Genomic DNA, 17036 nt, shown 5'->3' with positions numbered 1-17036 from the left:
ATATTTTTAATCTATGTGCTTTGTCTTAATATTCGGGTCTATTTGGGTAAATCTACACATTCTTTCTCGGAGTATCTCGGGCTTCGAAGCATTCGTATTTCTTTATGATTTATTGATGGTCTAGCGGCTGGCCGAAAAATGTCAACAATAGGTAGGCGTCCTAAAATCTTTCTAGTAATCAAACGAAATCGAAAGAAAAAAATATTGATTCATTTATTGAAAAAAATTCTTTTATATATAGAATGTTAAAAGTTTTTGACGTCCAGAAAGAATACTTAGTTATTCACTTTAATCTCGAATTTCCTCAGAATAGAGGTGTGCGCCGCTTAGCAAGATCATGTACTGTTGGGATAAGAGTGACCTTTTAGAGCTTTCAGTAGATATTTCTGTTACGATGTTCTTCTATAGTCTCTTTCTGAGCGGACAAAGAATTTAATTTTTGAAAGTTCAGTCTGCCATAGATCGACCTGCTAATTTAATTAGAATGTTCTCCCAATTGTTCCTTAGAACTGTAATCAGATGTGGCCAGATAGCTATTAGTAGAGCACCTAACTAGAGATTCAGGGGCCCGATTTCGAACCACGGTCTGGTCCGTTGCATTTTTTTTCCTTCCTGTTACATTTGGTGCTGTAGACCAGCCCATGGAAATGACGGGTGAAGATGCTTGGCAGGGCATTTAAAAGATCCTAGGATGATATCTTACATGTCTTATAAGTATGAAAACAAGGAGGAATGTTGTAACAGTCAGCCGGATTATATCGTCATTGGCCAGATAGTTCAGTTGGTAGAGCACTTGACTAGAGATTCAGGGGGCCCAGGTTTGAATCCCGTTGAGGTCTGTTGCATTTTATCCCTTCATATCACACAGTTGGAAGTTTTTTGCCAGATGTTCATGGCCAAATGAGTTGTCCTAGTTTGTGTCTAATCCTGGTTGAGATTTGGCTTGGCTGCATAGTTGGACTGACAACTTCACTGAATCTCAGAGCAGTGGAAATTCACACCTGGAAATTCACATTCAACTTGTCAGTTTTCTTTTCTAATAATGATATTTGATTTTACATTACAAATATCCAGCCAAGCTGAATCTCAACCAAGATTAGAGTTGTACCTAGATAGTATGGTTGGTAGTTGGTACCTCCTTTTTGATGAAGATAAGGCAGGATTGTCACTAGAAATTGTTGAAGACGAGTCCCTGACTCGTGGTTTAAAAGCAGCTTGAGTCCCACAAAAATTTGATGAGTCCCATGAATATCTAAATTAATGATACTCTTTAGCTCACCTGAGCTGAAAGCTCAATTAAGTGAGCTTTTCTGATTGCCTGTTGTCTGTCATCTGTCTGTCCGTCTGTATGTAAACTTTTTACATTTTCGACTTCTTCTCCAGAACCACTGGGCCAATTTCAACCAAACTTGGCCAAAAGCATCCTTGGGTGAAGGGCTTTCAACTTTGTTCAAATGAAGGGCCATGTCCCTTTCAAAAGGGGAGATAATCACAAAAATGCAAAAATAGGGTGGGGTCATTTAAAAATCTTCTCAAGAACCACTGAGCCAGAAAAGCTGATATTTACATGAAAGCTTCCTCTAACATAGTGCAGATTCAAGTTTGTTCAAATCATGGCCCCCGGGGGTTGAATGGGGCCACAATAGGGGATCATGGTTTTACATACAAATATATAGGAAAGATCTTTAAAAATCTTCTTAAGAACCAATGAGCCAGAAGAGCTGAGATTTACATGAAAGCTTTCTGACACAGTGCTGATTCAAGTTTGTTCAAATCGTGTCCCCTGGGGTTAGGTTGGGGCCACAATAGGGGATCAAAATTTTACATAGAAATATATAGGAAAATCTTTAAAAATCTTCTTCTCAAGAACCAATGAGCTAGAAGAGTTGAGATTTACAGGAAAGCTTCCTGACATAGTGCAGATTCAAGTTTATAAAAATCATGGCTCGCAGGGGTAGGTTGGGGCCACAATAGGGACTAAGGTTTTACATGCAAATATATATGGGAAGTCTTCAGATATGGGACAAGGTGACTCAGGTGAGCGATGTGTCCCATGGGCCTCTTGTTTATATAAGACAATTAAAATGGAAGCAGTACAAAACATATCAATTTTAAGATTTATTTTTAATCATTCATGACTTGGCCTCAGATGATTAATTGTCCATGCCAACAGAATTATTTCCCTGAATCTCCTATCATCACAACAACCCTATTCATTATTAAACAGCATTTTAATCAAATTATTATTGTGATAAAATAGATGCGTACTAGTTTTGTTTGCCGACAATCTGAAAAACCTACCAAAGTTTACAAACTACGCTACTTTCGATTCCAATAAAAATGGCTACCAGAAGACAAACAATTTTATATTTGAATATAGATCCCGATTTGTACAACAAACAAATAAATAAGGAAATAAGAGTAAATAACGTTCTTCATTTTTCATGTTATCTAATTATTTTTTAATATTATATTCTAATTTGCACCTAATTGACTAATGCTAAACAAACAAGTTTGATTGGGACACTGTGAACTCGGTGGTATTATTTTGGTTCACCAGAGCATAATATGTTACCTAAATTTTTTCCTGTTATGAGTTATAATTAATACACAATATCAGGGCTTTAAAAAAATTATGATTTATACTCGGAGTCCGTGACCGTCACTGACGCGTCCGCAGGACTCGCCATATCAGAAAAACTTGCATCCTAAATGAATTTTCTGCATCTAGGATGTAGATTCTTGCATTAGTGACAACCCTGTAAGGCATTGATTGCATCTGTGCTGTTGGAGTGTTGGCAGTTGCAGAGTGTGAATCTTCTTGTTGAAGTTGTGGATTTATGGTTGCCAGTCACAGAGCAGATAGGTGGCATTAGGTGCTGCCCTCTGTTGAGGCTGTAGATGTCCTGTTTGAAGTGAGGATTCCATATGATGGAGATACACTCAAAAGCTGGTCTAATGAGGGCATTTGCATTGTAAAGAGAATAAATGCAGAAAACTAAGGGTGCTGATGTGTTAAAGAGGAATACACAGGGAGACATGTGGCAGATAGACTGGCGTATACTGAGGATGTAGCACTTTCTGAGGTTAAACTTCTTACCCCGGTTGGAATCCATCAAGGTTGAATCTGATAAGTCAAGTTCTTGTGGTTATGTGAGTGTGTATGTGTGATTGTGGTGGGTTGAAGTTTGTTCCTATAAAGGCATTCATATCATTTGAAAGTTCGAGTATATGGGGAATAAAGACCATAGACAAATTTTGAACTTAAGTGAATCAGTCTTTCTTATGTTCAAAAGTACCAACCATGTCAAAATTGCTGATTTAATATCTATAATATTGATATTATGATAGACTTAAATTTGAACAGCTATTTTTTTTAAGATCACCTGAGCAAAATTTGTCCATTGTATACCTTTCACATACCTCAGTTTCAGTAATATTTTGTGCCCTTTTTATACATTTTTGTTCTTTGTTTTTGTTTGTTTTATTGTTTTATATGTGAAGCGCTTTAGGGTAATTAACTTTATTACATAAAGTGCTATGATAATATAAATGTACAATAATAATAACAAATAACTTTCATGCCTTGAATTTTCTTTGAGATATTTTTAGAAGAAACTTGGGTGTTCTGTCTAAAATTAATTTGCAATCCCAATCTATTATTATTGCAGGCGGAATACCAGAAAATGTTCTCCAGGACATGGAGAATGCATTTTCTTCAGATCCCAAGAACAAATTGGCCCAGAATGTATGTTTCATGACTAATCCAAGACAAGTCATGAAAAGTCAATCAGATCTTCGAGATAAAGTTCATATATTTAATTGCAAGGTACATTTAACATTATTTTGTGTAAACCTGGCTCAGCCTTCATAATGTTTTAAGGGATGATATATATTCAGTTTAGTTTTATGAGAAAATATAACGTACTCTAATCAAGACTAATTACTCATAGGTTCTGTTTTGTACATAGACGTTTCATACATTACCTAAAATCCATATTGAGCAATTAAATGATGTCCTTTGCTTGTCTCATTCATATGGATGAAACTTTTAAAAGAATTTATTGTTCCTTTGTTTCTTTCAAAATGAAAATTGATCAATGTTAAAAAAAAAAAGATGATATGGGATTTAAAAGTTTGTGTTTTAATTTTAGGTGCCTACTGAAGGTAAACCAATGACCAATCAAAAGGCTTCTGGGCGCTGTTGGATATTTGCATGTATGAATGCCATGCGATGCAGTGTCATGCAGTTATTCAAATGTGATGAACTGGAGTTCAGCCAGAATTATCTCTACTTCTGGGATAAGGTTGTTACATGATTTCATAATGGAATACTTGCATTTTTTTAAAACCAAGATCTTTAAATAGTTTACTGGGTCAGAATATGGTGCAGTATAAACTCAGAGTATGTAGAAGAGAAGCTTTAGAAAGACTTCCAAGAGAAATAAACTGATTACAGTTCATAAAGGTAATGTGTAGACACCCTGAATGTATGTAAGCATATAGTTGTCCATTATTGGGCCATTATTAGTGTTTCAGAGTGATGTATTTTATCTCTGTATGTGTTAGAGTGGCTCAGGTGAGTGTTGTGGTCCATGGACCTCTTGTTTACTCCTCACATTACTGAAAAGTCTCATGATTATTGCAGTTGGAACGTTGTAACTACAATTTGGATTCCTACATCGACTGTGCTCGTCGGGGGGAGACGTATGAGGGACGTCTTGTGAGTCATCTTCTTGTTTCTCCCTCCGAGGATGGGGGACAGTGGGACATGCTTGTTAACCTTATAGAGAAATATGGAGTTATTCCCAAAGCTTGCTTTAAGGATTCTGAGAGCGCACAGCAGTCTAGGAGTATGTGTGGCATAATCAACAATAAGGTACATACATGAATAGACATATTTAGAAAATGATAGTTATTTGTATTTCGCTTTAAAAGTAATATTTACATATACATATATATACAGTCAAACTGCATTATATCGAACTCAATGGGCTCAAAAAAAAAAAATTCTCGAGATATCCAAGGATTCAAGATACTGAGGTTAAAACACACAAGGAAAATATATCTGGTACTTCCAGCTCACTTTGACATATTCATGGTATTCGAGATATCAATGTTTGAGATACTGAAGTTCTGCTCTAGTTCTCAAATCATATATCTAGGAATGAAATGTTGAACAAATTAGGCCCTTTCCATACAGATACAGATGTGTTTACAATTATGTAACCTGATATGATACATATGTCTGATCTGTAATTACTATTGATTAAATTACAGATCAGGCAATTATATCATCAGGTTTAAAGGGACTGATTCACGATTTTCCCCAAACTTTTGTTTCTCACTTTTATTGATCAGAGTCTACCGTCTAATGCGTTCAAAAGATTTCACATAAAAATTAATGTTATATGCTATTACAGAAGCTCATTTTAGAGAGTTCGTTATTATACCCCCCGCAACAAGTTGTGGGGGGGGGGGGGGGTGGTATACTGGAATCGGGTTGTCCGTCTGTCTGTCCGTCCGTCTGTAGACGCAATGGTTTCCGGACTCTAAAGCATTATCCTTTCCACCTACCGTCACCATATCATACATATGGACTACCCATGGGATGAAGATGTTCCCTATCGATTTTGGGGTCAAAAGGTCAAAGGTCAAGCGCACTGGACATCGAAGAAGCAATATGGTTTCCGGGCTCTAAAGCGTTATCTTTTCCACCTACAGTCACCATATCATACATATGGACTACCCATGGGATGAAGATGTTCCCTATCGATTTTGGGGTCAAAAGGTCAAAGGTCAAGCGCACTGGACATCGAAGTAGCAATATGGTTTCCGGGCTCTAAAGCGTTATCCTTTCCACCTACAGTCACCATATCATACATATGGACTACCCATGGGATGAAGATGTTCCCTATCGATTTTGGGGTCAAAAGGTCAAAGGTCACGCGCACTGGACATTGAAGTAGCAATATGGTTCGGTTTGTCATGCCATTTGTTTTTTACACTCAGAAAAGAGGTAGTTTATACCTATTACCAACACCCTTTGGGAGATTGGGGTAAGCGGGGGGTATTCTTAGTGAGCATTGCTCACAGTACCTCTTGTTTGTTTTGTAAACAACGATTGCGGTATGTTATTGTTTACAAAATTTTCAGAAGAAATGGATATCAATCTGAGTTTATCATATCTTTTACATTTCAAGCATTCTTCAGGTAAAATGTGTCATCTAAAAGTTAAAATTTGTGACTATGCAAAATTAAGATGCTTTATATTACAAAATTGATATTTCACTGGTTTGTTTGTTTACATTAAAAGACTCGAGTCTTTGTTTACATAACACAGATTTAAGACTAAAATATTGCTTTTATTCTTGCATTCAGTAGGTCAAAATGTTGGCTGACAACATTAAATGATATACATTTTAAATGTTTCACATCAAAAATAAAAAAAGACTTTGTTAAAAAACCATGAACTAGTCCCTTTAAGGGTTTGAACATTCATGTATATTTTAAGGGCCTATTACGTGGCACTCATCCATATGGAATTTACTGACCATGTACATTTCATGTTTGTTGAACTACACATGTTAAACTAATAGCATGTTAATATTGTCCATATTGTACGGTATTTGGAGTGGTATTTTAAGCAATATGAGATTGAATATTTCATCTTGGGGTTTGCGTGTTTGTTTCAGATGAGAGAGTTTTGCAAGAAACTACACACAATGGTCTTTGAAAAAGCCTCAGATGAAGAAATCCAGAAAGAGAAATCTTTAATGTTGCAACAGGTACATTATATATAAAGGATATCTGTCAGACATTATTTGTATTATACAATTCAAGCAGATTTTGTTATGGGAATTACTGTTAATGTTGTCTAGAGGTTTGAGCATTCACCCCGCATGCGGAAGGTCAGAGTTTGAATCCCAGCCATGACAGACCTAAGTCATTAAAACAGGTAGCGACAGTTCCATCACCAAACGCTCGGCATCGGGTGTAAATGTCACAGGTCCTTGGAGATGGCATTAAAAGCAGATTCCCTGTCACAGCAGGTGTGGCACGCTAAAGAACCCTCACTGCTAAATGGCTGTAAGCACCAAGCAGAGGCCTAAATTTGAAGACCTTCACTGGTATTGGTGATGTCTCCATATGAGTGAAAAATTCTTGAGAGGGACATTAAACATGATACAATCAATCAATTTATGGGAATTAATGAAGCATTTAATTCACTAAAATTCACAGTACACTGTGAATTTCAAATGTGCTTAAACCTATATTAATGTGTAGATAGAGGAAATGAAAGAGAGAGATCATGATAACTTGATTTTGACACTTTCCAGATTTATTCAATTCTCTCCATTTGCTTGGGAACGCCACCAAAGACTTTTACCTGGGAGTATTATGACAAAGATAAAAAGTACCAGAAGATTGGACCAATTTCTCCAGTGGAATTCTATCAATCAAAAATCAAACCACTGTATAATATGAAAGATAAGGTTAGTAGAAAACTTCAAGTACAATAATGAAGGGACAGTAAGTATAGTAAACATGAAAGTAGAAGTGTTGCAAACATGAAAGTAGAAAAGTAGAAGTGCTGTAATATGAAAGTAGATGTGGAATAACATAAAAGTAGAAGTGTTGTAAACATGAAAGTAGAAGTGTTGTAAACATGAAAGTAGAAGTGTTGTAAACATTAAAGTAGAAGTGTTGTAAACATGAAAGTAGAAAAGTAGAAGTGTTGTAATATGAAAGTAGAAGTGTTGTAAACATAAAAGTAGAAGTGATGTAAACATGAAAGTAGAAGTGTTGTAAACATTAAAGTAGAAGTGTTGTAAACATGAAAGTAGAAGTGCTATAACACGAAAGTAGAAGACTTAGTGCTGTAATATGAATGTAGATGTGGTATAACATAAAAGCAGAAGTACTATAACATGAAAGTTGAAGTACTGTAATATGAAAGTAGATGTGGTATAACATGAAAGTAGAAGTGCTATAACACGAAAGTAGAAGTGCTGTAATATGAAAGTAGATGTGGTATAACATAAAAATAAAAGTGCTATAACATGAAAGTAGAAGTGCTGTAATATGAAAGTAGATGTGGTATAACATAAAAGTAGAAGTGTTGTAAACATGAAAGTAGAAGTGCTGAACAGTAAATCTTAACAAAATGGGGGTTCAGTACTGCACGTGTGGGGAGTCATTATAATAATAATTTTGTGCCATCTACTAAGCACTTAGCAACACTTTGAGTTTACAATTTGTGGTCTGTATTTTCCTATGTCACACCTTAGAAGTTTGTAACTGGAAGTTAGGACTTTGATATTTAACATTTGTATTCCATCACTTGCTTTTGTGTTAGGGTCATTGAAATACTGTAGATTCTTAAATATAAACGAGGAATTTGTGATTGCATAATTTAGCGAGAAGTGCCACTAATGAAATAAAATTACTCGCTTTTATTTTTATTTTGCTAAAATTTATGTTAAACCTTGATATACAGTCCACTCAACAAATTCATGATGTTGTTATTTAACAGTGGAGAATTCAAAGTATTGTGTGAAAATATATGTACATTTTACATTTTGTTTTGGTCTGTATGACATCTAAATCTGGCAAGAGTTTTACTGCACAGTAAAACACACTTATAGCGAAGTGCTGGGGTTGAGCAATTTTGATTCGTTATAAACGTAATTCACTATATCCAACAAGTTCATTATATGATTTTAAACTACAGGGAATGAAAATCAATTCACTGAAAGGGTGAATTCATTATAAGTGGTTTTATTTGCTATAACTTTGTTTTACTCTACCTTGGTTCTCTCCATTTACCTTCATATGACACATGCTCTATAGATCTCCCTATTTCTTTGATCTTCAGAACACGATTTTCAAGGGTAAGAAAGCTGTTTTGTTTCAGAAAATGACCCAGTACACATGTAGATGAAATTTCTATCCTCACCAGTTGGCATGTACAATAGATTTAAAGATTATTGACATACATGTACATCCCAATTGATCTTCAGGTGTGCATTGTGAATGACCCAAGAGCAAAGAATCCTTACAACAAACTGTACACTGTGGAGTACCTGAACAACATGACAGGAGGTCAGCCCGTGCTGTATATCAACCAACCAGTCAGTGTGTTAAAACAACTCACAGTGAAATCTCTGAAAGAGGGAGAGGTCGGTATTAATTATTGTCAAATTAGAATGTACTCATTTCTATCATGTCTGTGGAATACTATAAATTTATAACTTTTATATGCATGCAAGAAATATCCGTGAGTACTTTGGTACTTACTTTCTTGTTAATGTTTGTTGCCACAAATCAGCCATTATGTTGATGCTTAATAGAAAATGTATTAGTCAACTCAAGGACTTATTCCAATTCAACAAAGTTGGTTTATAGTAATCACTTATTGGAGGCATTTATTTATCTTCCTTGTTATTTCAAAAATTTAATATCATACATGCATGAATCAAATGAACATGTACACTGTACATAGCTAAAAATAAGAGTCCTTGAAAATGATCACAGAATTGTGGTGCTATGACCAAATTGATTAGCTCCTCTAATTCTTGGGCACTACCGCAATATACAGAGAGCTACAATTTCGTTGATGTGTCTAAAGGGAGATAATCTGAATTTCAGTTCAAACAACTAATGATATTTTGAGGGATATCTACAATTTATATCCTTTTTTAGGTTAAAAAGATAAATATGTGCATGATAGTTAATGAGATGGAAATGATGCTTTACAGTAATTAAAGCTGAAAGTTTTAAGAGATGAAATGGTTAAAAATGCAGTGGAAATGTAATCTTATTCTCCTTCAAGGCTGTATGACACATTATTTTCTTACAAGTGTAAAAATTTATTTTGTTGCAGCTGAATTAGTCTAAAAAGTTATCAACTTTCCCTTAGTTATATGCCAGAAAGCATTTGCATTTGAAAGAAAATGGTGGAAAGATTATTTACACTTGTTGATGCTGGGAACTTCTGCGAATCACTTCAATGTAAATAGTGAAACAAGGAGTCGAGAAAGAAAAAACAATGTTGTTCAAATGAATGAGTGGATGAATCACTGAATAATCTGTTTTATGTGAATGTGTGCAGTCTCGAGCACATCAAAATATTCTTCAGTGTCCATGTTTGTTTGACGTCTCAAATGGTCAGTGATTGTCTTTTGAATATAATTCACAGAGTGACAAGTGCAGTTGTTTGTAAACACCGATTTAAAAACCAAATACTTCTTGTTATTGATACAGTTATAATGATATAGGGCATGTTGGATATCCTTATAAATACATACACACAAGAAGTTGACAGTGTTTCTATCACAGGGACAAAATTTGTCGAGACATCGGACCACACAGCTTTAAAACCTGTTCATTTCTGATATGATAATCTGAAATAAACAACGCATTAGAGTATGGAATTAGCAATGACATGTAGCATCTTTAATACATCAATAAAGATACATAAATAACATACTGTACAAACAAGTTGGATTAGTGTGATTGAAAATTATTCAAAAATGTTCATGCATGTATACTGGTCAATGTGCTGTCCAAATCTGACTGGAAATCATTATGGCCACCCTCTTAAAACTGCTTTTATTGAACCACATGACTAAACATAAAAACAGCCTTTTGAATGCAAAATATTGAATACATGAAACTTTAAAAAAAAGAAAAGAGAAGCAACTAATGCAACAGCATGCTACAGATGAGTAGGTATGAGTAAAAATTCTATTAACCGATGATAAAATCTGCTTGTTGCCTTAAATTTTGAAAAATCTGGCTTGCAAGTGAAAAGATCAATCTTAATTACCGATAAAGAATATTGTAACTAACTTCTTTTTAACTTTTCTGCACACACACACACACATTGCAGATATTGGTATGTGCATACTAATAGAATATTCTTTTATATCATTTGGATCTTAGTCTGACCTCTATCATGATTTGTTAATAGGTTGTGTGGTTTGGTTGCGATGTTGGAAAGTATAATAGCATAAAACCAGACGGGGTCCTGGACCTTAAAGCGTAAGTACCCCTAGTGTTCAGTCAACATGTTCACAAGTACCCCTAGTGTTTAGTCAATGTGTTCATAAGTACCCATAGTGTTTAGTAAATGTGTTCATAAGTACCCATAGTGTTCAGTCAACGTGTTCATAAGTACCCCTAGTGTTTAGTCAATGTGTTCACAAGTACCCATAGTGTTCAGTCAATGAGTTCACAAGTACCCCTAGTGTTCAGTCAACATGATCACAAGTACCCTTAGTGTTTAGTCAATGTGTTCACAAGTACCCCTAGTGTTCAGTCAACATGTTCACAAGTACCCCTAGTGTTTAGTCAATGTGTTCACAAGTACCCCTAGTGTTCAGTCAACATGTTCACAAGTACCCCTAGTGTTCAGTCAACATGTTCACAAGTACCCCTAGTGTTTAGTCAATGTGTTCACAAGTACCCATAGTGTTCAGTCAATGTGTTCACAAGTACCCATAGTGTTCAGTCAATGTGTTCACAAGTACCCCTAGTGTTTAGTCAACGTGTTCATAAGTACCCCTAGTGTTTAGTCAATGTGTTCACAAGTACCCCTAGTGTTTAGTCAATGTGTTCACAAGTACCCATAGTGTTCAGTCAATGAGTTCACAAGTACCCCTAGTGTTCAGTCAACATGATCACAAGTACCTCTAGTGTTTAGTCAACGTGTTCACAAGTACCCGTAGTGTTTAGTCAACGTGTTCATAAGTACCCCTAGTGTTTAGTCAACATGTTCACAAGTACCCCTAGTGTTTAGTCAATGTGATCATAAGTACCCATAGTGTTCAGTCAACATGTTCACAAGTACCCCTAGTGTTCAGTCAACATGTTCACAAGTACCCCTAGTGTTCAGTCAACATGATCACAAGTACCTCTAGTGTTCAGTCAATGTGTTCACAAGTGCCCATAGTGTTCAGTCAACGTGTTCATAAGTGCCCTTAGTGTTCAGTCAGCATGTTCTTAACACACTTTTCTATGTTGCACAAGCATGCTTTATTGTCGCATTATGTACTGTTTTAAGCCATGCATTTACTCTTCCTTTGTACAGACTGGATTATAAGTTGGTGTTTGGATTCTCGGGGCTTGGATTGGATAAAGAGGGACGGCTGAATTATGGGGAATCACTGATGACCCATGCTATGGTGATCACTGCTGTTCATTCAGTAAGTCAGCTATTAACAGAATGACAGGACCAGAAAATGTGTTCATTCAGTAAGTCAGCTGTTAACAGAATAATAGGACCAGAAAATGTGTTCATTCAGTAAGTCAGCTGTTAACAGAATGACAGGACCAGAAAATGTGTTCCTCTGAGGGGGAGGGGGGGGGGGGGGGTAGGAAAAAAATCATAATAAATATGAACCACTGAATCAATACATACTCTGCATCAAGAAAAAGTACAGTGTATGTTTAATGTTCTACAGAATGAGCATTGAGATTGGTTCTCTCTGGTAATGGTGCAGGGGTCTCTTCAACAAGCAGTATGCACAAAAAACTTTTTTTTTTCTTCAGCAGAACATCTATACCAACCCAACTTTAAAGGATATGGAAATCCAGAAAAATGTTTTTATGAAACTCTTATGCTTGTCTTGTATTTGAGGATCTATGAAATTAGACAGAATAAAGGCAGAACTTTGTACTTCAAACAACTGATAGGATGCAAAATTCTCTTATGATCCATTCCAAATATGATATGATATCTGGGGTCCAGCACAGGGGGGTCACAATCTCTATTTTTGGCCATCACACTTTTTTTGCACTGAGGCTGAAAGGAGATCAACTTAAAAATTACTTTGAGGATGGGCAGGACATTGATTATGTGATTGAAATATGTCAAAAACTTGACACCACAATAGTGGCTGCCGTCACTTTACTCTCTGTGACATCATAGCCTACTTAACTATATTACATCTTGTAGTAGAATGTGATGGTAAGCTGTTTGTACATTGTGATGTCACAGTGGTAAGGCTCTCAAACCCGAGTGAATGAGAAAATCGCTGAGGCATGATTTTTGAGATTTTTCTCAAATTTCTCCATTAATTCTCCTTTGAAGTGAAAAAATATTCTAAATAATTTTTATATTTCTTTTGAATTCTCCAATACCAAACCATGAATTCTCTGAAAATAACAAAAACTAGTGTTTTCATAGTAAACCAGTCTGATACAGAGTAACAAATATGTAAATATTGATAGGAATAATTGTATAATAGCAAAGACTCTCTGGAGTTGTTTTACTTGATTATTGATTTTAAAATGTGTTGCAGGAGAATGATGGACCTACAAAATGGAGGATAGAGAACTCCTGGGGTGATACTGATGGAGAAAAGGGTAGGTCTAATCCTGTTCAGAGTGATTAAAACCTTTCTGTAAAGGACTATATATGATAGAAGCCTTTCTTGGCCCCTCTGAAACTCACAATTCTAAAGCTTTGAAAAAAGATTATCACAATTTGATTTTGTTTCATAAAAGAGATCATGTCCATTACAGTTTCAGACAATATACTGTCATCTGGAGTGCTTAAAGGGACTGGTTCACATTTTTTGAAAAAAGTGTTTTTCATTTTTCATTTTGAAAATTAAAAATATAACTCATTTAATGTTGATAACCAAAATTTGGACCTTCTGAATGCAAGGATAAGAGCAATATTTTAGCCTTAACTCTGTGTTATGTAAACAACGACTCGAGTCTTACAAACAAACCAGTAAAATGTTAATTTTGTAATTTAAACTTTAAATGCTTTAAAAGCATCTTAATTTTGTACAATCACAAATTTAACTTTTGAATGACACATTTTACTACAGTATACTTGAAATGTGATAGTCTACCTGGTATATATGATAAACTTGGATCGATATCCATCTATTTTGAAAACTTTGCAAACATAACACACCTCAATCTTTGCTTTCAAAACAAATAATAACCTCAATAACCTCGCTAAAATGAGCTTCTGTCATGATATATATCCTTAATTTTTTTTTGTGAAACCTTTTAAACATATTAGACTGTAGATTTTGATCATTTAAAGTGAAAAACAAAATTTGGGGGGAAATTTTGAATCAGTCCCTTTAACATCAAAATACTTGAAGATGTACAAGTTTTTAATTTTATTACATTTTAAATAGTTAAATTGTGAAAGTATATTCTTTAAGAAAAAGCTTTGGACAAACAGAATTTCCCATATTTTCACTTAATTAAGTGCTTGTCCTGCATAGTGATAAAAAAAGAAATTAAAAGGATACAGTACAATATTAATTCAGAAATTCACATTATATTGAAGTACATATTTGTTCAATTAACACTCAATAACAAACAGGCAATAACAGTTGACATATTCAATTAGAACAAATTGTTTCACTTCTCTTTACTGACTTAAGATGAAAAATATACAATTATTGACATGTTTGAGGTCAATATGATGATTTACCTTAATGAGAGGTACAATATTCATATCCAGCCCAGTGAATATTGTACCTAAAGCATTGTATTGACCTAAAAATGTCCATAAATTGTTTTAGTATATGAATGATAATTTCAAAACATCAAAACCAGCTACTAGAGCTTATCAAACAATATCTGGTTGGCCATCTTTGTTTACACCTAAAGTGCAAGACGTACATGTAGTTGAAATTGATTAGAGGTGCGAGTTTTCATTATAAAATCAAAATGACAAATCAGTCTTAAAGGGAAAGGCAACCCTAACCACATTGTTGCTTTTATGAATAAAGTATTACTGATATCGTAAATGACAGTCTTTAACAACAAAAATCCTTGCTTAACAATTAAATCAATATTACTCTATCATATATTTTGAATTATCTGCCGCTAAGAGAGAGGTCATTGAAGTTAAATTCATGACGTCACACCATCAGTTCCAGTTTATTTCATCAGCAGCACTGTACACATGACAAGTCACGAACAGTTAAGTTGGGAGTCGAATAGATTTGAAACTGTTCTTTCGCAAGAAAATTAAGAAAAAAAGACGTTCATTCGAGTCGCAGACCAGGCAGACGGTACATGTTTCTTCATACAAATGCCTCGAACCTCAACTTGTCATTACGCAAATGATGGATCCACAGTTTACAATAATCTTCTATTATACCACACGCAACAAACATAGAATTTCAAGTCGTCTGACCTGAATTTCGAGCCCGTCTGTCCTGTTCTTGTCAGCGTAACTCCTCTGAGACCGCTCAACAGAATTTCTTGAAACTTTGTAGTTAATAAGGACACACTGTGTAGATGTGCATATTCCCAGGAAATTCTGATTCATTAATTTTTCTGGGAGTTATGCCCCTATTGAACTTAGAATTTTGAGTCTGTCTGTCCTGTTCTTGCAGTAATGCATAACATTACTACATCAATCTATTTATTTGTAAAATCTAACACATGCACATCTTTGATGATCTTAGAATCTTATCAAAATGGGAACAGACGGTGTGACGTCAAAATTATTGATTTTTGTGGTCTTGAATGCAAAAAGAGTTCCACATCATGACATCCTCTATAGATAGGGGGAATGTCAATTTTTAACGTTTTCAAATTACATGTAGTACTGAAGGTTATCGAGACCGTATATCAATAGAAATGAATAAGACCTTGGAGTTTGACCTACATTTTGAAAATTTTAACCTTGCAAATAACATTTGAACAGTAAGTGCTAGATCTTTGATATTTCACATGAGTATTCCTTGGGACAAGACCTTTCCGTGAATACCAACATTTTTTACCCTGTGACCTTGACCTTGGAGTTTGACCTACTTTTTGAAAACTTTAACCTTGCTGATAACTCTTAAACAGTAAGTGCTAGAGCTTTGATACTTCACATGAGTATTTCTTATGACAAGACCTTTCCATTGGTACTAAAAAACCTTTTGACCTTGGCATTTGACCTACTTTTTAAAAATTTTACATTGTTCATAACTTCTAAATGGATTCTATTGCAGCTCATGAGTTGAAATCAATTCCTCACAAAAGTTTTGACAAATTTATGTGCATTTTCTTATCATGTTTTTGTGATTAGATTTAGATAGGCATTGGGTTAGGTATTTTACTTCAATACAGAGCTGTCAGAAGTAGAAAAGGCTCGGCATTGTAGCCCCACTTACTGGCATGACATGAATTATCACCCTGGAATCATTAAGGGAAGCATAACAATGGCTGCTCTAATGAAATATTAAATTCATCATTTCTCCTGAAGCAACCACCACTTTAGAACAAAGACTATACTTGGCTTGCCTATTTTCTCCTTGTTAAGGGCCCAACTTTGGACTTTTTGATGCCATTTTAAATTAAATTGTATTTTTGATTCCAAGCCCAATCAGAAATACACCATCAGAAACAAACTCAGATAAAGTTAAGTTCATGAAATATATCCGAAAGTGTATGGAATGTTATGTATTGATATTCAACATGGGGGGTAAATATTGGTTACATATTAGTATACATGTAGGTAGGTCCTAAGCATAGATATAGAGTTTGTCCAAGCTACTCAATGTTTTCTGGAGAAAAACTGTAAAAATTACCAATTTATGCCAAAATACAAAAAGCATCAAGTGTATGATGTCGTAATACTAAATATAGATCATTATGATCAAGTTAAGAATAATAATTGTGTTGTGTTGGGTGTCCTGCATTGAATACATTTAATTTTTAAACATTAGAATTTATTTCATTTTAGTGGGCAGATGGAGCTTTTATCTTATATCAATCTTTCATGATTATGTAAATGTATTTTAAAATTTGATATACATGTATTCTCTCTTTGTGATTCAGATATGTTTACTATTTCTATATTTATTTACATTCTAGGTTACCTGGTCATGTCAGATGAGTGGTTTTCAGAGTTTGTGTATGAGGTTGTCATTGACAAGAAATACCTTACTGATGAAATCCTAGCTGTAATGAAACAATCTCCAGTTGTTCTCCCTGCTTGGGACCCAATGGGAGCTCTAGCAAAACTCTGACAAGCAGGCCAACCAGGCCATTCAAATTTA

At 34.9% G+C, this 17036-nt stretch overlaps 1 protein-coding gene across 1 annotated transcript in view; it reads left to right on the top strand.

The window, feature by feature from the left end:
- The first annotated feature begins 57 nt into the window (after window positions 1–57).
- Window positions 58–17036, top strand: part of LOC125663668 (bleomycin hydrolase-like) — a 17557-nt gene continuing 578 nt past the window's right edge. Inside the window, exons 1-11 of the mRNA XM_048895978.2 lie at window positions 58–151; window positions 3672–3829; window positions 4155–4307; window positions 4649–4879; window positions 6696–6788; window positions 7341–7496; window positions 9024–9182; window positions 10976–11046; window positions 12095–12209; window positions 13308–13371; window positions 16852–17036. The exon at window positions 16852–17036 is cut by the window's right edge and continues 578 nt beyond it. Of these exons, the coding sequence (XP_048751935.2) occupies window positions 139–151; window positions 3672–3829; window positions 4155–4307; window positions 4649–4879; window positions 6696–6788; window positions 7341–7496; window positions 9024–9182; window positions 10976–11046; window positions 12095–12209; window positions 13308–13371; window positions 16852–17006 (1368 nt within the window). The 5' untranslated portion in view covers window positions 58–138 and the 3' untranslated portion in view covers window positions 17007–17036. The remainder of the gene's footprint in view (window positions 152–3671; window positions 3830–4154; window positions 4308–4648; window positions 4880–6695; window positions 6789–7340; window positions 7497–9023; window positions 9183–10975; window positions 11047–12094; window positions 12210–13307; window positions 13372–16851) is intronic.

The sequence above is a fragment of the Ostrea edulis genome, chromosome 1 (genome assembly GCF_947568905.1).
Source record: "Ostrea edulis chromosome 1, xbOstEdul1.1, whole genome shotgun sequence".
In the NCBI taxonomy this organism is placed as follows: Eukaryota; Metazoa; Mollusca; class Bivalvia; order Ostreida; family Ostreidae; genus Ostrea; species Ostrea edulis.
This window is presented reverse-complemented; position numbering and strand designations above follow the sequence as displayed.